Source organism: Megalops cyprinoides, chromosome 18 (genome assembly GCF_013368585.1).
Source record: "Megalops cyprinoides isolate fMegCyp1 chromosome 18, fMegCyp1.pri, whole genome shotgun sequence".
NCBI lineage: Eukaryota > Metazoa > Chordata > Actinopteri > Elopiformes > Megalopidae > Megalops > Megalops cyprinoides.
The window spans coordinates 28,931,765-28,955,670 of record NC_050600.1 but is presented as its reverse complement, the minus strand read 5'-3'; the positions used below and the strand labels follow the sequence as shown (position 1 = coordinate 28,955,670).

General features: G+C 43.5%; 1 protein-coding gene across 1 annotated transcript; it reads left to right on the top strand.

Moving 5' to 3' along the window:
* Positions 1–225: 225 nt before the first annotated feature.
* On the top strand, positions 226–1,431 carry LOC118792903 (zinc finger BED domain-containing protein 1-like). Its single transcript, XM_036550747.1, has 3 exons — positions 226–730; positions 846–1,014; positions 1,137–1,431. Exons 1-3 carry the CDS (start codon positions 410–412, stop codon positions 1,262–1,264), a joined length of 618 nt encoding a protein of 205 aa, XP_036406640.1. The 5' UTR covers positions 226–409; the 3' UTR covers positions 1,265–1,431.
* Positions 1,432–23,906: the final 22,475 nt, after the last annotated feature.

The following is a 23,906-nucleotide window of genomic DNA, read 5'->3' as shown; positions in this document are numbered from 1 at the left end:
CTAGATGGAATAGTGCATACGAAATGACTGAACGTTTCCTCGAGCAACAGCCTGCAATTGCTGCCACCTTGCTCTCTCCGCAGGTGAGAAAAATGTCATTGCCAGCCTCTCTATCTATTTTGTTATATTGATCAAAATTATTTATATTGATAACAAAATATAATTTTTTATAATACAATTTTATTGCTCACTGCATTATAGATTTATTAAAAAAAAAACAAACAGTTAAGCTTTGGTAGAGTGAACTTTTGTGCGCTGCATTCTGACATGTAGTAGTAGCATAATGATTTGTATTTAATTATGAATAACACAGCCTGCTATCTGCACCCGCTTGCTCTCTCCTCAGTTGAGAAAGAAGGAAACTGACATTGCCACTCTCAATGAAAATGATGTCTCAAATGCTGAGGAAATGGTCTCCGCCCTAAAGCCGATGAAAGACGCCACCACTCTGATGTCTCAGGAGAAAAACCCCTCGGTTTGTTTGATCGCTCCTGTGCACACAAAGCTCCTCCAGAACACAGAGCCCAACACAGAGGATTCACCACTGGTCCGGGATATTAAAAAGGCCATCCACGACGACCTCAGCAGTAGATACACCAGTGAGGCAGAGAAAAGCCTTCTCTATACCGCTTCTGCCCTTGACCCCCGTTTCAAGGCCTTACCTTTCCTTTCTGAGGAGGAGAGAGAGCAGACATATGGCAAAGTGATAGCTGAGGCTGCATCACTAGAGGTAAATCTGTCATTTTATTTTATATAAAAAATGTGTATGGTAAAAAAAAAAAGTGATTTCAAGGCAATTGGATATGTGACTTTTGTGTGTTCTCTTCTCATTATTTTACATGCAGCAAGAGGTGAGAGTGGAGGAAGAGACCCCAGAGGACAATGCCAGGGCAGCAGCAGCGGTAACCAGTGACACTGAGGAGGACCAGGAGAAGGAGCTGCCATCACCGCCACCAGCCAAAAGAAGCTGTACTCTGCTTGAGAACCTGTTAGGACCGGCGTTCACAAATCAGGGTAGGAATCTTTACTTTTTAAAATGTGAAGTTCTACATCTAGCTGTTGGTTGAGGCTAATTTCTCTCACTCTCACATTCTCTCTCACACATGCTCACACTCACTCTCTCTTTCTCTCTTTAGCTCCGGAGCCCAAATCAGCATACACCAGAGCCAAGGACGAGATGGCTAAGTACCGCCTTGCTTTAACACCTTCTCTACAAGAGGACCCTCTCCTCTGGTGGAGTGTGCATCAGGTGTTGTACCCATGATTGCTAATGTGGCCAAACGGTACCTGTGCATTCCAGGTAGCAGTGTATCTGCAGAGCGGGTATTCTCCACCGCAGGAGATATAGTAACAGCCCAGCGTAGCACACTCAAGTCGGAGCACATTGACCAGCTGGTATTCTTGCACAAGAATGTGTGTGTCCCAGATTCTGGCACTGACGATGAAGAGTCTGATGAAGATGAGTAGCACAATGTGGACATTTGCCGCTCTCACACAACAGGAGGATGTAGGGGCACAAGAGGGAGGGGAGGGAATATGGGAGGACAGTTAACTTTAAGATGAGTGTGAGTGTCACTCTGCTCTACTGTGTTCGTGTTGTGTTTACCTCACTGTACTGAAGCTCCAGACTGAGTAAGTTCAGTTGAATTATGCACTTTTGTTCAGAAGAATGCAATTTGTTACCTTGGAATATGGCAGCTTTCGTTCATTTTCCATTTTCCATTCAATAAATTTGATGGAAGTACATATCTTGTTTACTTGAATTATTGAACTCATTAAATCCAGGGCTTGACTGTTTTCAGTGTTTTCCGCCAATAGAGGGGACTCTCGTGCAAGTGGAGCTTTCTCTGGTCAAAGTTAAGTAGGTCAAAGTGCAAATGTTTACATAACAGTCATAAAATAAAATATTTTGTGTCTTAAAATACAAGTCAAATGTTCAAAAAACCTTGTTATTTACTTATTGAGTGTAGTTATAGAGGAACCGAGTTATAATTGATAGGCTAGTTATTTACAAATGTAGCTACAGATGAAGACAAAATCAATCTTATATGGAAAAATGCATTAAAAATCGCAATAATCGAAGAATCGAAGCTCCCATAATCGAAATCGAATCGAATCGTTAGGTACCCTTGTTGGAGCATCCCTAGTAAATACTAAACTCAGTTTTGATTGGCACAGACAGTAACCTCAGGCTACACTGAAAGAAATCTCATGAATGAGAACTGAAATGGATGGAGGCAGAGAGTAGGAGGAAAGCCTTAGAAAATTTTTATTGCATTGGGAAGGCAACATTATATATTGAAGTAGGTAGCAGTTTGCAAGGTCTTCTAACACTAATATTCCTGAAAGTGAATTTATGCCAAACCTGCAGAAGTATGTTTGAAGAAAATTTGGATATCATATCATTCATTAGGAAAAGAACCAAACATTGGTTCACTAGCATGAGGAGAAACCTTTACTATTATTATATTATTATTATATTATTGTTATTTTTTAAGGAGTAGGTGTCTTTACCCAGAGCCGGGAGGCCCTATACACTCACTACACAAGTTGCGTAGGGCCCCACAAATTATGCAAGGGCCCCGCTTCCCCCTTGAGTCAAAGCGGGTGTCAGTGTTTGCAACTTCGATGAGAGGATGAAGTGGAACCATCCTTCTGGTCATGAAAAGAGAAAAAAAAACACCATAAGAGTGAATTGCGGGAACAGCAATCAGGTAAACTTGTGTTCTCTCCTCTCTAGTGATGGGAATAACGGCTCTTTGAAGGGAGCCGGACCTTATGGCTCTGTTCCTTTCCAGGAGCCATTCAAAATTGTTCTTTTAGGGGCGGGGATTACTAGGTTTAACTGCGAAATAATGATACTCGTATTGCCAGACCTATTGTCATTGTGTATTTGTCCTTTACAATGTAAGCGGGATCAAACCAGCAACCCATTAGTTACAATTCCTGCTCCATAAACACTATGCTACACTGACTGAACTTAGGGCGCAACGATAAAATGAACTGCTCTCAAGTACAACTTGGATCCCTTCGTTCGTACCAAAGAGCCGTTCAAAAGACCCAGATTGGTCGCAAACATAACATCACTACTCCTCTCCAAGTTTGATGTCAGCAAATAACAGTAATGTTAAGATGATGTGCTAGCTTCTCTCTCTGGTCTGTCTGTCTTGCTAACCTAGCTTGGCAGTGAATCTCTTGGTCTGTCTGTGTCTTGCTTGCTTGCCAGCCACTTCCAGAGCTGTGTTCTGTGACTTTGTGCCTGACAAAAGTGAGAGTGAAATACAAGTATTTATTATTTATTTGATAAACGCCAACGGGCAACAGTGTTTATAAACTTGAGCTCAGAAAAGATAACCGCGTTGCGTAGCCAAAGCTAATCACACAGCTGTATAGGTTTTATTTTACTATTTAAAGACATATAGCAGCCATAGCCTATAGGTTTATGTTTACACTGTATAGCCAAAGCGAATTGTATAATATTGTGAGGACTGGACTAATTACCAGGCAGCAGAGCCAAAGCTCAGTGTTATATCTTATTGTTTTCTACATTTTATATTTTCTACAATTTTTTATTTATGTTAATGTTAATATTCACTTATTTTAAGATTCTATAGAAAATATTCCATTCAATAAATATTGTTTGTTTATACCTCATTCTGTTCTGTATAGGTCTACTTATTCTTAGACCGAAAGATGGAGCAAACTGTTTTAAAGGAGGGAGGATTGTAGTGGGAGCACTGAGGTGTCAGGTGTGACTGTGTGGCAATGGCAGAATTTTGCTTAGGGCCCCAGGGAGGTCAGGACTGGCTCTGTCTTTACCAACAAGGACCTCTGATTTCAGTTTTGGTCTCTCCAGCCAGTGAATGCTCTGTGCACCTCCTGCCTTCAACAGATCTGAGATCAGCTCATCACCCCAATCCTAACCCCAACTTTGAATGAATGTCCATTTTAGCAGTGTACTAGTTCAAACCTAATAGTTAGAATAGGGTAGGACAGTGATTATGTAGTCCATTGTGGGAACTCAAGGCAGGAAAAGGTGAGATAGAGTATACTCGGCTTTTATCACAATTTTACATTTACATTTATTCATAAGGATGTGCAAAAATATTGTTTTTTCGATTGATTCAATATCAATCTGTAAAATTTATGGATCGATCTTTTAGGCTAATATGCAATTTTTTCCGGTTTTCTAGGTTCATTTCCAAAATGGTTAAACATAGCCAGAGAATTAAATAGATGGGCTCTGACATAGCCTAACTGTCGTATTAAAGGCAATTACTAATCCCCGCTCATTGGATGTCGCTCTCGTTCATTTTATAAAACCTGTTACATCAATTTTTTTGAACTGTGATGCAACCTCTCAGTGTTTACCATGGCTAACCCTACGGTCACACGAACAACACAGGAGAGAGACAACGTGACCGGCCGCCATTCATTTTCAATGAGTGTTGGCGTTGCCTTTGGCTTCGCAATGAGCTAAAATAGACTAGACTCGAGTTCTGTTTTGTGCAAATACTGAGTGATGCGACACGGAGAAGGCAGCGTGACACACGTTGCTCCACGCATCATTTTTTAATTTATATCTCTGTACGTATGAAGAGACAAATTGTAGATTAGCCCATGGGGGAACCCGACACTGTCACAATAAGCTTTTTCTCCATGTTTGACTGGAACCAAAATGTTGGATCATTTGTTTCAGCAATGTGTGTCACGCTGTCTTCGCCGTGTCGCATCGCTCAGTATTTGCATAAAACAGAACTCGAGTCTAGTCTATTTTAGTTAGTTGCGAAGCCAAAGGCAACGCCAACTCTCACTGAAAATGAATGGCGGCCGGTCACATTGTCTCTCTACAGTGCTTGATTGTTTGTGCTCCGTTCATGTACATTTCGCGTACACTCCACTACCGCACCCGTTTCACTAAAATAGCGCGTTAGCTTTGGGGTGCACACCCGGAGCAGGCAGCAGGCTACCCGGGTGCATACACACCAACATTTCCAATCCGTATTCACTACTCAGCAGTCCTACACCCTAGCTAGCATCGTAAGCACACCCCAAACACGTATACATATGTGTTCACATTTAGATGGTACTTATCGTAGGTTAGAGCGCTCTTTTTCGTATCGCGATGCTCCGTCTTGTTAGTCGTCGCCGTCGCTCTCCGTCGGTGATGTTTGTTTGTTTGATGGTGTTGCAACACAAGAACACTTCCAGAGCAGGGGAGGGAGGACCAAATGGAGGCATTCAATTGGAAATGTCATGTTTTGTGGAAACTACGGGGGAAATGCACATTAATGAGTGAATAAATGTGCCGAAGGAATATGTATTTGTGATTAGGACTGTCATTCAAAGTTATTGTGAACTATGGTAACGCTGTAGATTTCAAGGGAGCAGCTGGTCTGTTCCAGGGGGAGGGGCTTATGGTTGGAAAGGGGGGGGGGTCAGTTGTTGAGGGGGAATGAGAGAGAAGGTACTGTACTGACAGAGTGTAGCTGTGAGTAGTTGTGGTTGGTTCTTTTCTTTGTTCTTTTTTTGGTTTTGCTTGTATTTTTTGTTTTGTACTTTTTGTGTAAATGTAAATACTGATCGCACTGTACAAATTGACAGCATTCATTTTCAATTGTTTCGCACTTTGGTTGGGATTGTGGACTTTGGCAGTGTAAATAAAATACCTTGCACTGAAGTGCTATCTGCGGCGGAGCGAGTGTGTTTTTTGTCATAACCTGAACCCCTCTATGGCCTATCTTTGCCACATTTTGGTGTGAGAGTGGGATAGCCACCCGCAAGACAGTGCATCCTGTGAGGAGGAGGACGGGCCTTCGGGCCCAGAAGGTGAAGCTGCCCGATTTGAAGGATGATGATGCTTGGGATAGGAGGAAGAGGAGGCCGAGCGGCAGGGGGCATGCCCGAAAACCAGCACTCCACAGCCAGGTCCTCCCAGCCAAGAAGCAGCCCCTGAGGCAGACATGATGATGCTGCTGAGAGACTTCCTCACTGCGCAGCAACAGCGGGAGGAAGGATTTCTGGAGGAGATTCGAGGCCTGGCAGCGTCCATCCTCCAAGCACCCCAACCAGCCAGACCTGATGTGCCCCATCAACCTGATCAAACCCCAGCGATGACGACGATGACGACATTGGAAAGTCCCCGATTGGCCCTCCCTACACCAACGCTACACCAACGCCCTGCTGCAACAGGTACCCAGCGAGACATCAGCCCTGCCCCATTGCCAGCTGAGAGGGTTTCCCGTAAAGAGCCGAAGATGCCCACCTACCAGAAGGGTGAGGACATTGAGAATTGGGCAGTATAAATTATGGCAGAAAAGTAATTGTACAGTGTGTGCATGGAGACAAGAAAGCGCACCCTACAGTGGAGGTAACGGTAAACGTGAACACACAAATGTACCTGTTAAATGCTGGAGTGGTCGAGGGACTGCCAACTGATATGGTCTTAGGGAGGGACTTGCCAGTGTTACCAGAATTATTGGCATTATTGAAGGGGGAAGGTGCAGTGAATGTGTAGATTTCATGTCCTGTTATCACCAGGGCTCAAGCCAGAGCGGGTTTGCAACCCCTGCCAGACTTGTGTGATAGTCTGTGCCAGGACAGGACCAAAAGGCCCAGAAAGCCATGCCATCAGTGGCGTCTAGAAAAACAGCTGGGATCTCCAGTTGCTAAGACAGATGTGTCAGGGCTGGATGCTGGGGAGTGGGAGGTTGGGGCTTTACAATGGGCTGACCCACCACTGAAACCATTATTCGAGAAGGCAGGTACGGGAGGGGGCAGCTCGGTACATCAGGGTGGGGAATGGGTTGTTGTGGAGAATGGTATTCTGTATGTTGAGAGGGAGAATGTCAAACGTTTGGTTCTGCCCACTGCATGCAGACCCTTGGTCCACCACCTTGCACACACCATCCCCTGGGCTGGATACCTAGCCCAGCAGAAAACGTACCTTAGGCTAAGCCCCCGATTTTATTGGCCTTCCATGTACACTGACGTCCAGACGTACTGCATTACATGTCCTGTGTGTCAGAAAACAGGTGCCATGTGTAGGTCTGACAGAGCCCCTCTGCACCCATTGCCGGTGATCTCCGCACCCTTCCAGCGTATCACAATGGACATCATAGGACCCCTGGAGAAGAGCAGTGCTGAGTACCAGTACATCCAGGTCATCTGTGACTATGCCACTAGGTACCCAGAGGCCTTCCTGCTCTGCTCCATTACTACCCCAAACATCATCAGCGCCCTGGTCCAGCTGTTCTCCCGTGTCAGGTTCCCAGAAGAGATCCTGGCGGACCTGGGGACCAACTTCACCTCACGCTTGATGCAGCAACTGCACCGGCAGTTGGGCATCAGGGCAATCCATACCAGTCCCTACCATCCCCAGACCGACGGGATTGTGGAGCGAATCAATCAGACCCTCAAGAACATGCTGAGGAAGTTTGTCGCAGACATGGGAAAGGATTGGGACAAATGGCTACCCTTCCTGTTGTTCGCTTACAGGGAGGTGCCCCAGGCGTCCGCAGGTTTCTCCCCATTTGAGCTGGTCTACGGGTGATAAGTCAGATGATATGCAGATAAGGGACTGTCTTGAGAAGTACCGGGAAGAGGCTGCCGTGAACTTGCAGGGGGCACAGAGGGCCCAAAAGCAGTGGTACGACTAGTACTCCTGGCACCATGAATACCAGTCTGGACAGAAGGTCTTGCTGCTGCTCTCATCATCCACCAGCAGGCTTTTGGCAAAATGGCAGGGGCCCTACACCATGACAAGGAAGATGGCGCCGGTTACATATGAGGTGCACCATCCTGATAAGGGCAAGACACACAGGAGTACCATGTACATTTGATTAAGGAGTGGAAAGATAGACGTACCACTGAAGCAAAGGGGCTGATGGTGCGAAGGGTAGAAGAAGATGAGGAGGCTGGCAATGACCTGGAGGCCTGGCAGCAGCAGAGGAGTGTGAGCCTGGAGCATCTGGAAAGTGGCCAGAGAACTGAGCTCCAGGAGGTGTTCGCTGATTTTCCAGGCCTGGTTCGGACTGATGTTCTGGAGCATAGTATCCATCTTAAAGACTCCACCCCTGTATGGCAGTGGCCATATCAAGTACCAGAGTGCCTAGTGCCTAGGCTGAGGGCGGAGATCCAAACCATGAAGGATCTGGGGGTCATTGGACCTTCAACAAGCGAGTGGAGCAGCCCAATTGTCATCGTCCCGAAGAAGGATGGGTCCCTCAGAATATGTATGGACTTCAGAAAACTTAATGCTGCCTCCCGGTTTGACGCATACACCATGCCCCGTATTGAGTACGTCTAGGAGAGGATTGGCAAAGCCAGTTACATCACCACCCTGGACCACTGCAAGGGGTACTGGCAGGTGCCACTGGAGGAGAAGTCTCAGGAGTACACCGCCTTCCGGACCCCCATGGGCCTATTCCAGTTCATGGTCATGCCGTTTGGACTGCATGGGGCGCCGGCCACCTTCCAGTGACTCATGGACCGCGTGCTGCAAGGCTGCGAGGACTGCTGTGCAGCCTACCTGGATGATGTGGTCATCTACAGCGGGTCCTGGGAGGAGCATCTCCGGCACCTCGGCAGGGTCCTGCGACAAATCCAGGAGGCAGGTCTGACCCTGAATGTCCAGAAGTGTGAGTGGGCAAGGCCTGAATCCAGATATCTGGGTTACCTGGTTGGCAAGGGAGAAGTCTGGCCTCAAGTGGACAAGGTTGAGGCAATCCACAACAGCCTACGTCCCTGCACCAGGAAGCAGGTCAGGTCCTTCCTGGGACTTGTTGGGTGGTACCGGCGGTTCATCCCTAACTTTGCCTCAATTGCCGCACCCTTGACTGACCTCATCAGCAAGGCCGCCAAAAACCCAGTCGTATGGACAGAGTGTGAGACGGCATTTGTCTCCCTCAAGAGGCATTTGTGCGCCTCCCCAGTACTCCAGAGTCCAGACATTGGGCAGCGGTTCCTGGTGCAGGTAGATGCCTCAGCTGTGGGCATCGGGGCGGTACTGGCACAGGGGAAGCCAGGAGAAGAACAACCCGTGTTAAAGGAGTTCTGTCTATTACAACTGAATTATCAGCAACATTTGGCCTAGCTAGCATCGCAAACACACCTCAAACACGTATACATATGTGGTCACATTTCGATGGTACTTATCGTAGGTTAGAGCGCTCTTTTTCGTGTCGCAATGTTCCGTCTTGTTAGTTATCGCCGTCTCTCTCCGTCGGCAAAGTTTGTTTGTTTGTTTGATGGTGTTGCAATGCAAGAACACTTCCAGAGCAGGGGAGGGAGGACCAAACAGAGGCACAGTAACTTGGGCTAGTTTATCGGAGCTGACCCGAGTTGCACGTGCATGGCGTGGCATGGGAATGGGCCATACCACTGGCAAATGGTTTTTTGTGATTAGGACTGTCATTCAAAGTTATTGTGAACTATGGTAACGCTGTAGATTTCAAGGGAGCAGTTGGTCTGTTCCAGGGGGAGGGGCTTATGGTTGGAAAGGGGGGGGGGGGTCAGTTGTTGAGGGGGAATGAGAGATAAGGTACTGTACTGACAGAGTGTAGCTGTGAGTAGTTGTGGTTGGTTCTTTTCTTTGTTCTTTTTTTGGTTTTTGCACTGTACAAATTGTCAGTATTCTTTTTCAATTGTTTTGCACTTTGGTTGGGATTGTGGACTTTGCCACTGTAAATAAAACACCTCGCACTGAAGTGCTATCTGCAGCGGAGCCAGTTTGTGTTTTGGGGCAACCTGAACCCCTTTACAGCCTATCTTTGCCACATTTAATCATACAATCACAAACAGCTGATCACTATCAAAATTATATCTACAAGAAGCCGTCTGCCAATATAACATTGCTTTCTCCTCAAGAGAAAATCTCACATTCATTACTTTGATATATTGTATATAATTGTATGGCGTCACGACACCTCTGTTCACAATGCAGTACAGAAGCTCATTGTAATTAATAGCACTTCAAGTGATAATGATAGTCACTGTCAAGTGCTCGAAGGGCATGTTTTTTGTTAACCATGCTACATTAAGTAACATTTGAAATGTATGTGCAGAAACTAACTTGTATCAATGTGTTTCAAAACAGTATTTGCTTAGCAAGTTATCCAGAGGAGATGTTGAAAGCTTTTTCATTGTCCCTGGAAAACCCAACACTGTTGGGATGTTTTTGGCTTTCACTTTGTTGCAAAGTGTTAAAAGGTGAAATGTATTTTAAATATATAAACAGCTTTTTGGACAATTTGGTTTAAGTACCTTAAGTACAACATCAGTGCCCCACTTGCAAATCGAACCTGCAATATTTGGGTTACTTGCGCCACTTTTTGCTACAGTGCCATACTGCTGCCTATTTCAGTGCTGAAATGCGATCAGGTTGGGAAAATGCTCTGGTTGACTGGAGCTTTACCCTTTAAACAAAACCATCACGTCTCTGAGAACACAAAAAAGAGCTGCCTGCCTGCCTGTCATACATTTTATGTGCATATTCGTGGAGCATATTTCAGGAGCAACCAAACATCTCGCCCACTTTCTGAGATCATGGCTGTTGTAGAGCAGCAGAACCTAAAAAATGAGCTCACCTTGCTCTGGCCCCCATGCCTCTTCCTTTACCCCTCTGTGTTGTGACAGCCTGGGCTGTCTAAGGTGTACTTTTGTACAAAGTGTGCCAGAAGCTATTAATTATTACATATTATCATTATAATATTTACATTAATGTAATTGATTTTATGATATCATTCACTTACTGCTGGGATTAAAGTAGATCAGTTTCAAAGGAGCATGTTATAAATGATTAAAATTAACATAAAACAATGAAAAGCATTTTGTTTTATGTGTCTGGTTGCTGTACTGTATATTCACTGTGACCTATGGAAAAAATATAGACTGCAAAAGTGTAAATGAATATTATGCGGCCTGTAATACAGCAAATGCATTAGTAGTCGAGTGGAAAATTCTAAATATATAATGAACGTTTGTCTTTCTGATTGGCTAGCTGTATGAATCCAGTACTGTGCTGTTAGTATACATTCACTGTTCTAACAGACTAACTTATTTATTGTACCCACAAAGTATGGCACTGTCATGCCAGGAACAGGGGTAGCTTGTTTTTAGAGTAATGTATGTTTGCATGCCAGTTTTGCTAAGGCAGTCTTTATTCTCTGGGTTTTGATACCCCAGGAACCAGAGCATGTTAAAAAATTTTAATAGCCTCTGCTCATGTCTTCATCACCACCATGCATGCTGTGTGCCTGGATACTGCCAGCTGTCTGTCTGGCACCTCCACGTCGTAGTCTCCACACACAGGAAGTCTTACCAGTTATAGAAGTTTAATAAATGAGGTCTGGTAGGACATCAATTTCTTACTTCCATGCCTACTCTAACCAAACAGTCCAAACTAAAACTAAACTAAAAATGATGTGTATAAACTGCTGACTAACCTCCGCCTCCCTTTGAATGTGCTGTCTGCGAATCCCACCTCCTCCCCTCTCTCTGTCTTTTCCTCCTATCCTGGTCTCCCTCCCAGGCAGTGTTCTAGGGTCTTCCTCCTGGCTTTGACCCTCTTCCTGGCTGGATCCTGGCTGGATTTGTAACCTATGGCCAGCTTTACTCATTTAATGTGCCTCCTTGGAGGACTGAACTCTAAGTCAAGCTGTAGATCCTAGTAGACCTGCTTCTCTGTCATTTTATATGGTATTTTTCCATTAACAAATTCAGTCTTGGAATTTCTTGTCCTAGTGAAGCTAATCGTTGGGGCAGATGGGACAACTCTAGTCACCTGTATGTTTTTGGACTTCCAATGGACTTGTGTACCTGTTCTCCTCTGTTCTCTGACTGTACTCTTCCTCAGTTTTTTTCAATCTTTCATCAGCTGGCTGTCTTTGCATTGTACATCATCATTAAGCCTGTACTGCTGACCCCAGCTTTACTCATTTAATTGTGAAGTACCACCACCTACATGCCCATGTTTCCTTCACTGTATCTTATGAGGATTTGTCACAGTTAAAAGTTTGTGGTTTACCCAAAGCTTTTAAGACAAAAGCGTTTTTAGCTTTGTCCCAATAAACCCTAACACCATCAGTTTTTAACATAAGTTAGTAACGTAAACCTAACTAAACTAAAAAAAAGTAAAAAAAAAAAAAAAAAAAAGTCTAATGTACATTTAATGTTTTGCCATAAATTTACCTAATTCAGTTTTTAAAAAAAAAAAAAAAAAAAAAAGATGTGCTTCAGTCAGATGAGAGTTTTTCAGCACAGTTCTGGCCAAATCTTCCTGCCATGTGTCATGAGATTTAAGTTGCTTTATAAATGTAGTTCAATTTTATTTTGGTTAGTACCTTTCAGATACCTGTTTTATATTTATATGATACCCAGATTTTTGGAGCTGATTAGAATTCTGACGGTTGAACTGAGAATTAATGGAGAATTTATGGATTCTCCTTAAATTCGAACGACTTTGGCACAGAGGCAATGATCTCTTGGGGCACTTCTCTCTGGGTACCATATGAATCAGTGGTGCTTATCCAGATGGCCTAGCCACTGGAATTGACGGAGTTTGAAGTTTACATTTTTTATTCCAGTATTTGGAATAGGTTCTTGAGAATCACTGTAACAGGGGATTACAAAGGGTGCAATCTTGACAGGTCTGGGAGACCACCACGATGCATGTCATTGCTCTCAAGTAAGACCCAGCACTGTGGTGGTTTCAGTTACAGGAAGGAACTCCTCATATTCATATCTTGGATGTAATATTTTGCCATACGTTGACATATCATGGTGTCTTGTTACACAAAAAGCTATCAACTATTTATCTGTGCAGAAACAATAGCAATGCCAGGTCACCCTGTAAATACATAAGTATTTAAGTAAATACACTATATGACTACATGAAAGATCTGCATAACTGATAAAACTGACAACTTGAGGAATTATAGAAATGTTAACAGTAGAGTTAAGGATTTAGGGTCATGTTAAGGGTAATGGTTTTAGGTACAGCTGGAGTGTTTGTGATAAAATTACAGTTGTTACACCCACCAGGCTCATTTGGTGAGGCAACACGAATGGGAGACCATGCGTGGATAATTTATAAAGAAAGTAGTTTATTAAAGTAAAGAAGACTCAAAAAGATAAAATCAAGATAAATGTAGTGGTTAAGACACAAAAGGGTAAAGCTAAAACAAAGCAGACGTCCAATACGTGCTGAAAGGGAGGGAGGGAACGCCACACATCAGCAAGGTAGCCCTTTTATGGTCCCAGCAGGCCAATCAGGTAAACTACCTGCACCTGCCCACTAGCTCCACCTTCCAAGACAGACAAAAGCCAGGAAGGACAGGGAAAAAATGGGCAGGGCCATAACACAGTACAGTACCTCAAACATCATACATTGCATGAATTTAACAGACTCTCAGAGCAACTTCCAGCCCAAGAGATCAGAAGTGTATCCATCCAAGTTATGAGCAACAGTGACAGATCTGGTTAACAACATTCCTAGACCAGCAAGTGCAAATACAACTCCAAGCATCAACACAAATTAACTTGTGCTAATCTGAAACTAAGCAGCCTAGATAACCATTGCAATTTGTTAAGTATATTTGCTACCTTATATGAACAAGGTCACTAAATCACAATATCCATAACCCATGGAAATAATTCAAGTAAATAAGCAGGAAGTAATACAAGTAGTACAGGTAGCAGGTGTTGGGGTGGGGACTGAAGGGGAACCAAGATGCAGTCTGAAGGGGCGGGTCTTTGGTCTGCATCAGAAGATAGCCAGTAACTGTACTGTCCTGACCCACATATTAATGCCATTGAAACAAAGAGGACAGGAGATGAGTGAGATGAGTGAAAGAAAGTGGAGATATCTTAGAGAGAAGGGGAGGAGAGTAAGAGGGAGGAAAAAGAGGAAAGACAACAGTGGTGTGGTGTCTGCAGGGAGTTTTGGATGTCTGCCATCTTTTGGTAGAAGATGACAGAGGATGATAGGTGAAGGGAGGACTGAGGAAGGAAGAAAAGGTAGAAAACTGTGGGTTAGATTCAATTTTGAAACTTCGATTCATAGAAGGAACTGTAACACTATGAAATTTAGTGCTTGATAGTTGACAGCAGCAAAAATCATTGGCACAGAACTACCACAACTTCATAGCATTGTGTAATGTATTCTGTGTATATAATGTATATCTATGTTGGCATTGTGTACATAGTCTATGTAGGTCTGTAGTGTCCTTCTTTCTTGGTTTTGTGATGGTGTGCCCTTCATGTTAAGGCTGAGAGAGTCGGAGCACAAGTATTTCATTGTATTTTTAATACACATGACAATAAACTTGAGCAGATCAGTTAGGTGCTGGACTTTCTCCACATCCTTTCTGCAGCACTGAGCTTAGCCCTGTTCTTACACAGTGAAATTGTTGGACAAGCAGGAGAGGGTTGTGGTGACCTGGAAGTAACAGAACGAAGAGAAACAAGGGCAGATGACAGTGTCAGGGAAGGAGGTAGAGAAAAAGAAACAGAATAGGGATCAGAGAGGTGTAGCTGTATGCCTTATGTGTTGGAGGCACTTCATCAGGGTGAGGTCAAAGGAGTGGAACAGGGGGAGGAATCTCTGGGTCTCTAGGTGAATGTTGAAGTCCTCCAGCAGGATCAAGGGGGTCCTATCCTTTCAAAATGAGCTGAGGACAACATCTACTTCCTCAAGGATGTCTCCCATGGGGCTAGGTGGTCTGTAGACAACGGTCCACATTCTACAGAGTTAGTGATAGTAACAGCATGGAATTCAAAAGAGGAGACAGGAAGATGAGAAAGAGGGAGAACAGACCATCCCCACTGGCCTAGCCTGAGGGTTGGGTATATGGAAGAAGAAGTACGTAGCAGAGAGGGCTGCCAGGGTTGCAGTGTTGCAGTGAATGCAAGGAAATGGAGGGAGAGGAGGGAGAGGAGAAGCTGTGATGAAATCAGTTGAAGAATGACAGTTCCACGGGCCTCCTGCAACAGACAGGTTGTTTTGGTGTTTTGGTGTTCTCTCTGATGTTCCCCTTGCTGGACTACTGCATATAGCCTCCCTTGTCTTTGTCCCACAAGGCTGCCTCTACAGCTTCCGCTGTGCTGCAACCCCTGCTACATAAATACAATACCTAAGTGACAACGTAGCGGGGGAGACACTCCTCTAATCAGCTGCTCAGTCAGCCCCTAACTAAATAGGGCTATGGTGATTCACACACTTGTATTCCACATTATTTAACTTGAAACTCAATGTTAATTCATGGTGCTAACACATTAACTACACAACAGTTACAGTACATTAGTATATTTTGCATTTTACCATAGATTTAATCTTATTATGGGACAGTCGCATCATTGGCATCATGTTCGAGTTCCTTGCTCGGGCATAGTTAGCAATCGCAGTGACACGTACTATGCCCAAGTCCAACTGAACCGTGCCCAAGCCCACCTCTTCAAGCGGGCCCGGGCACAGTACGGCACGATCACAGTAGTCAAATGAACTGGACTTTGGGGGTCAAACGGAAACTAGTGAAGAGTAAGTTCCACACTGATATAAGGAAGTACTATATTACACAAAGAGTTATCAATACATAGAATAGGTTGCCAGGCCATGTAGTTGACGCAGAGACCTTTGCTGTGTTCAAGTCCAGACTTGATGCAGTTTTGGATTCTTGTTGGGAGGTAAACCGACAGTTGCTGCCGCGTTGAGCACCGCGGGTGCATGCTTGGGGCTGGGGCTGCTGAATGGCTGCTGCTGCCGAGTTGGCGGGGTCCGTGGCTGTTCTGGATTGTCTTGATTAGCGGGAGCACGGATTAAAAGCATGACAATTCAGGCAGTCGGGGGACGGACGGCTTGGGAAAGAAACGCTTTGCGCCGCAGGTTTTGCGGGGGATATTTTTTTCCCCTCTTCATTTCGTTTAGTTTTCTTTTGTGTTGTTTTATTTCGGTTTGGATTTTGGTTACCGTTTCGGCCGGGTTTTCCTTTCAGTTTGGGAATATTTTTGGTTAAGTTGTTTTTGTTTTTTGTGTGTTTTGGGGAGAGATCCCGGGAGGGGGGAGTAGCAGAGAGGGTGATTCGTGCCGCTGTGTTCCTTTTCCCCCAGCGCGGCCATAACGCCTGTTCCGGAGCTGCGCAAGAGGGAAGAGCAGCGTACATCAGCGTCGGGAGGGAGCGGTCTGGACCAAGGGCATCAGCAGCGCTCCATCTCTTTTTTTTGGTTTAGTTTTTTTTTTATTTTGGGACACAAGCGGAGCCCGGCATAGCAGCGTGGGCCGAGTTGCGTCCCACCTTTTGTTTATTTGCGTGTGTGTGTGCGCGTGTGTGTGAGGACCCACTCCTCCCTGGCGGGTGGTACCCCCCCTTGGGCAGCCGAGAGGGGTCCCGTTTCTGCCATCAGGGCCGGCGCTGGAGGCGAGTCTGTGGGATCACGGTGTGGAGTGTGTGTGTGTGTGTGTGCGTGCATGGGGTAGTGTGGAGTGGCTGGGATTGCTGTGCTGTGTGCGGGGGAGAGGGCAATCTCGCTTTGGACGCCTGGCCGAATGAGGAGAGAGCGGGACGAGGGAAGGGCCGCCATAGAGAAGGGGGAGGAGGAAGGTTAGGAGGGGTGGGTCAGCAGAGTGTGAGCCGTCCCTGCATGAATTGTTTTTTTATTATTTACTGTCAAAGCTTTTGTACCCATACTCCTGTGTCCTGGTCGTCTGTGGCGGGAGGATCTATTTGGGGAACCTGAGTTGGGTGCCAGGGGCCAATGTTGGCGGTTGTGGCTCTCGGCACCCCCTGACATTCTCTTTAATTGTAATGGCAAGCTTAGTTGGACCGAATAGCCTGTTCTCGTCATAATGTTATGTCTGCTGGGATGCATAAACACCCAGTCCTCTTCCAAAGCCAGTTAAAAATGTGTATTTCGAAAACAATATTTTTAAAAGATGACACGGATTGCTTTTATTTTTTTCAGTCATCAACTGAGTGCCGTGATGGTTCAGAACGTACATGAGGACAGAGTTGTGAATTGTACTAATGCGTCTCATGTGATTTCTCTGAGTCTTCAACTTGTGCCCTATCAGCAGACCATGGGAAGCTGGACCCTGCAGAAAGTGTCACTTTGGACCATGTTTGAGGAGACTCACTTAATGTAAAGTGATGTGTGGAGCAAACCAGTCTTCGCAGGAGCCCCAGGCAATAAAACAAGCCTTCTGTTATGACTGAAGTTTATTGAAACCTTGATTGAGACATATGGTGGGGATTCAGCTCAGATACTGGCTCCAATATCGAAAGGCCCTGTACAACACTGACGATCCATTAACCCAAATCAGTGGTTAAGACAAGGTGAAGGCTGGTGTGCTGACACCTTTGATCCTACCATACAACACATTTTTCAAGTGTCCCATCTAGAAAAGATCATCTGTCTGGCTGATTGTCTCAAAAAATGCTTGTGATGACATGAATGCATTAGTGGCTTTTTTGATGAACTGGATCAGTGGTGATGAAAAGAGGGCACCCATCCAATAAGGTGGCAGGGAAAATGACCCTAAAGAGAGCCAGCGGATAAATTCTACTAATGGAGATCACAGGGGCATCTAACTAAGTCATGCATTGCCATGAGTTTGTCTGTGAAATTAGGTTTCATCACCATTTCTGCTAAAGGATGATAGGGAGAGAGCTTAAAGCTAAAGGCAAGGCACAGGGACAAAGGCAGGGGGTGATGTATTTCAGCGGTATCCATGTAAAATTGGTCATTCTCAAATGGATAAATGAATCATTTGAGATAATTCCCTACAATGAAAATTGAAAAGTAACTTAATATTTAATAAATAACTGTTTAATTAAATATATAATAAATAAGCATTTAATAAAATGGTTTCTGAACATAAACACCACCCTTCTTTGCTTATTATGCAGGTAGTGTGTAAAATAAATGCACTTAATATCAAGTATTGACAATATTTTGTTTACTTTTCCACAAGTTGTCTGCCAGAAATCCCACACCTCCCCCTCAAGTTCTCGTAACCAATAGGACATTTTCCGAAATGTTCAGTAATTATAATCCTGGCCCCAGCTCCATTTCATGATGGTTTTTATAGTGCTCCAGATTAAGATTGCCAGCTGTTCTCTGAGATAAATTACTGAGATAACTGATCTTTGCTATGAGTGATGGAGTACTCTCGTCATTAAGAATAATGGACGTCGGGAACCCGCTATATGGTCTCTGGTCAGGATTTCCCTGATCTCCCAACCAGGGAAATCCTGATTGAGCTTGTAACATGGCTACCACTTCAAGCTGTTTAAAGGAAACATGTTTCAGCCAGTCATCTTAGAGTGGAATTAGATACAGGCAAATAAATACATGTGTATTTAGCTGACAAACTTATATGTGGTAATTGCAATCGTCAGTAGTAAATACTCTCTTAAGTGCACTAACTGCTCCCACTAAGGGCTTGATAGTTAACTGTCAATCAGGCTGATAGCTGCAGAGGATGGCCTTTGACTAGAGGGACTGTTGCAGATGTAAAATGGGAGGATATTTGGGGGCCAAAACTGCAGTTTAAGAAAAGCCTTTGAAAAGCCTTTTGACAGGGCCTCTTTCCAGGCTGGAAGACTTTAGCGAAATTAATTAGACTTTGGGGTACGTTCATTCAGGGCACCGGATCAACTCCTTGATCAGAATGAGGCAAAAATCATTTCCGCACATGGATTTGCCTAATGGAGCAATTCCCACCGGGGTGAAGCTCTCTGCAAACAGAAAGAGGATTTCTCCTGATAGCGGAGTGAGGGCAGGTTATACAGCCTGCTTTGTGCTCTGATGTCTGTACTTGTACAGCAGTACTGATTCATGTATTATTTTCAAAATTCATTATTAATCCATTTTGCTGGCACACCTACACAGATTGACTTTCAGGTCCTTGAAAGTCATGCCATATATTTCAAAAGAGCTGCAAGACCAAGGCCATAAGTAACGCATATGTGATGAAACATTGAGCTAAAACTGTGCCAAGACAACTGTGCAACCAATGCTTACGACCAATGTTTCCAATGCAAGTGGATACCTAGGATGGTCAGTAAAGAAATCCTGTTCCTTATCTTATAGCATAGAAGATGACAAATACTTTTTTACTGTTTACACAGAGCAACCGTGGCTGCAATGCATAATACAATGTATTAAAGTAAATTTGCATTTAAATTTCATTCTTTATGCCTACACTGCATGATGTAATAAGGTAGGAAGTTTAGATAAATATTAAGCACAGCTTTAACCTTCAAGATGGCAAATCCTTTAAACATAGTGATGTACTTAATAATCCTGTCTTGGGTTGGTAATATGTGATTACTTCCAGAATCTAAAATTCCAGAAAAACGCCACAGAATTGCTTAGTTTTATACACAGTGTGCAGCTCACAAATGACACTAACTACAATACTGGTTCAACACAGGGGGTATAAAACTTTAAACCATTTTTCAGACAAGTCATCTCCTGTAAGATGTTACAGCCATATGTCAGTTTTTGCTACAGCTGATGTAAGAAATGAATCATCTGAAATATCCAAAATGTTATTTTGTTGCTGAGTTTAACCTCGGTGTCTTAGGAGGGCTTCCATCCATTGCTACAGTAGCTTTGGACAATATTCAGACCCCTAACTTTTTGCACACTTTGTATATTAGACTTAACCCGTAATGGCAACACAAAAACATGTTTTAGAAAATTTAGCAAATTTATTAAAAAGCAAGCAGCCTTTGCTATGGCATTCCAAATTGAGCTCAGCTGCATCCTGTTTGCTTTGATTATCCTTGAGATGTCTCTACAACTGGAGTCTACCTGTGGCAAATTGAATTTATTGGCAGGGTTACTTTAATAATGTATTCCAATACAATTACTAATTTCCTGTTAAAAAATGTAGTCAGTAACCTAATCCAAGTATCACAATATTAAAGTAACGTAACTTGATTATTTTCCGTTTCAGATTGCCTCAATACTAAATATGTTGCTAGCTAGCAGTACTAAAGTTGTCAGAACAGGTTGCTTGCAGTGTCTGTGGTAAAATTAACTATTTGGTCAGAATAGTAATATGATATTACTAATATGACAGTTGAGCAAAGTGCGTGAAAGCCAAATTAGCTAACAAGCTATCTAGCTTTCCAAGTTGTTTTTTTATTGTAGCTACCTAGCTATGTGTTTGTTTGCAAGGTGATATTTGTATTTGTCAGCGGAATATGATAATAGCTAGCTAGTTACGTTTATTGTTTTGTTTGTATTGTAGCTAGCTTCACGCACTTTACTAGCTATCAAACCAATACAGCTTCATCATGTCTCTTCTGAACAAATAGTTAATTTTTAACATTCATACTGCCAGCCAAGATATTGAAGTCTCATCTTAAGTACTGTTTACTAGTTAGCTAGAAACTTAATGTTACTTAAGCTTATTCTGGTCTGGGGCTTCTGTTTTTACCCACACACTATCCCGTCACCAGCATCACTACCTACAGTCCCAAAATATTTTTTAGTAGTAGTAGCAGTAGTAGTAGTATTGACAGGTTAGTTAACTAACTAATGTTAACTTTAGCTAACTGGATTTCTGTGTAGCCCAAGTTAGTGGTTGGACTTACCTGTAAATGTTCCTTTAAATTAGATGTCGAGTCCTTGGATGATGACAGTATTTTCACAGCTGGAAGGCATAACTTGCACTGTACTATGATGTTGTTCCCCTTTTCTCCTTTAAAGACAAAATAATGGTGAAATTTCCATCCAGTGAGAGCATTTTTTACACTAGAGGCCATGGCAATGAATTGGCAATTGTACGATTGGCTATGTGTAGCAGGATTGCAAATACAATGTGCAGGCACACACAAGCAAGTTAGCATGCTAGGCAGGGCTGACAACCCAACTAACACACAACGTTGCAGCAACGTCGCCAGTAAGTGGTTATTAGGTCACCACAACATTACCTTCTAGAGACCTTCTTACAACGTGGCGGTAACGCTGCTGAGAGAACGTTGCCATTTGGTATCAAGGATACATTGCCGTGACGTTGTCCTTTGGTAACTTACAAATGTTGCCCTTTGGTAGCTTGGTTAACGTTGTTGCAACGTCATCCCTTGGTCAGTCGGGGACGTTGCCATTTGGTAGCTTGACTAACATTGTCATGATGTTGTCCTTTGGTCACTTACAAACGTTGCCATTTGGTAATTAGATAACGTTGTCGCGACGTGGTCCCTTGGTCACATATTGTCAAAATTTAGGCTAACCTAAGGTACCCACACATTGAAATTTCATCAAGGCCTATAGGCTGAATCAACAGTATGCTTTCAACAATTTACAAATGTAATTCTGCCTTATATGAAATTATTTTGGTCATTATTTTATTAGGCTATCGTAAGGATATAGGACACATATGAATGCAACTTTAAAGACAAGTTGTTTATTTGACGTTACAGACATAGGCTTATCAAATGTTGCATTGAATGATTGATAGCCCTGTTACTGTCTTTTAATAAAGAGAGAAATCTACATAAAAATAAGCAATAATCAACTAGAAAATAAGGCAATAGTAAAACACAATGAATTCTGTGATGCTACAAGTGCTATTATGGAGGTTTATTCTAAAATGCTGCAGCATCAGTTAAGGGACATCTTGCAGTGGATACTTTTAAATGATATACACAATAATGAAATAGTTTTATTGTGTTCTACAATTTAGTAACACATTAATGCAAACACTACTAGCCAAAGCAATGGTGAAAAATAGTCTGCTTCAGAATGGATTTGAGGGAAGAGGGTTGTGCTGTTGTGTCGGGTGTGATGCAGCAGCAAAGGCAATATAAAGAAAAGTTAACTGTTCAAGCTACTAGGGGTGCAACAAATGTACAAACACATAGAAGGGTGGGGGATGGTGTTGCAACTCTATGCAAGAATTTAACACATTTTGAGGCACGCTTTACTCAGGCAACTTTTGTCATCTTGTCATCATGGTACACGGTCTTGTGAAGGACAGATAAAAATGTGTCGTTCCCACTAGCCATCCAGAATATGCACTACGCAATCCCCCATTTGTATTTATTCTGTGTGTGAAGCACTACAGTCAGAAATATGGTATATGGATAAAATTTTAAACATGTATTGAGTTATTTATTTGTTATTTTTGTTTAAAGGAATTGCCTCAATACATACTGTAGGCTACAGGCCTACAAATTCAGATTAGACATACTGATAGGGGAAATGAGTATCGTCTCTAATTCAAACTGAGAACTGACACTTTATGCCCCGTGTTTCAAACTAATCTGTCTCTTTTTTATGACTCTTGATTTGAAGAAAGACTAATTTGATGTCTCCCAAATGTTCGCCCGATTCAACAGAACCAAAGGTAACGTTGTCTCGTGCTATATAGGACGTATGAGTATCCCGGGGTGACGGGCGGATGGGTTTGTGGGCTGAGACTGCGGTGTGACAGACGGAGAGATAAGGAGAGAATTTCGAGGATTAGACATTAGAGGATTATATTTAGATAGATTGTGATTTAGATAATTTTGTTGTTTAATATATTAATAGAAAAAAATAGTTTTAGTGTGATTAGTTTGTTTTGAATGATGTGTAAATAGTGATAGTGTAATTTAGTAGTTAACCTTCGTTTGTCTTGTCTATGTAATATAGTGTTAGATACAAGTTTAATATAGTTTAGTATAGAAATTTAGTTATTTTATTGATCAATAGATTAGATCAGTATAGACAGCCTACCACTGTATCACCCTTTAAAGCAGGGTTTCTCAACCCTGCTGTTCCCACAAATCTCAAAAATGCTCTGGTCACCCCCCTACTAAAAAAACCTACCGCTGACCCATCTGACATGAACAATTACTGTCCAGTATCTCTCCTGCCATTTGTATCCAAATTCCTGGAACGTGCTGTTCTTAACCAGCTGTCTCCCTTTCTCCACAAGCACAACCTCCTGGATCCCCACCAGTTTGGATTCAGAGCCGGGCACTCAACCGAAACGGCACTCCTGGCAGTGACGGAGGCCCTCCACACAGCTAGAGCCTCTGACCTGTCCTCGGTCCCAATCCACCTCGACCTCTCCGCTGCGTTTGATACAGTCAACCACCAGCTGCTCATCACCAAGCTTTCAGAGATTGGCATCTCTGGGACTGCCCTTTCTTGGTTCAGGTCCTACCTGACCGGTAGATCTTCCCAGGTCTACTGGAAAGGCTCCACCTCCACACCCACTCCCCTCACTACAGGTGTCCCCCAGGGCTCTGTATTGGGATCCCTCCTCTTCTCCATCTACACCAACTCAATTGGTTCAGTCATTAACTCACATGGCTTCTCCTACCACTGCTATGCTGATGACACTCAACTAATCTTTTCTTTTCCTCCCTCCAACCCCCAGGTCAACATCTCTGCCTGCCTGGCCGACATCTCCAGATGGATGGCCTCCAACCACCTCAAGCTCAACCTGGACAAGACCGATCTGCTGTTCATCCTGGCTAGGACCTCTCCTCTTCAAGAACTCTCAGTTACTGTCAACGGAACCACAGTAACTTCTTCCACTTCGGTGAAGAGTCTGGGTGTCACCCTCAACAACAGGCTGGACTTCACTGACTACATCTCACAGACAACACGCTCCTGTTGATTCCTCCTCTTCAACTGAAGACACACCTCTTCAGACTCTACCTGGACTGACACCCTTGCCATTTTGACCTTGTAAATCTAAGATTCTTGGCATGTATTTGTAGCTCTCTCTCTTACCTTGTATTTGTAGCACGTTTTACCTAGGTAGCATAGCGGTACTTCATCCCTTGATTGCATTTGATATATGTATCCCTAGATCAGATTAGCTCTGTCTCACTACACTGACCTTTTGCTCAGCCTCAGCACTATCTGCTTTGTATGACATGTACACATCTTGCTCTCGGCCTGTG

Bases quoted from the DNA above. Each gene is read 5' to 3' on its own strand.
- LOC118792903 (XM_036550747.1), top strand. From the start codon at position 410: ATGGTCTCCGCCCTAAAGCCGATGAAAGACGCCACCACTCTGATGTCT. The intron at 731-845 runs GTAAATCTGTCA...TTTTACATGCAG, and splicing joins CTGAGGCTGCATCACTAGAG to CAAGAGGTGAGAGTGGAGGA. The intron at 1,015-1,136 runs GTAGGAATCTTT...TTCTCTCTTTAG, and splicing joins ACCGGCGTTCACAAATCAGG to CTCCGGAGCCCAAATCAGCA.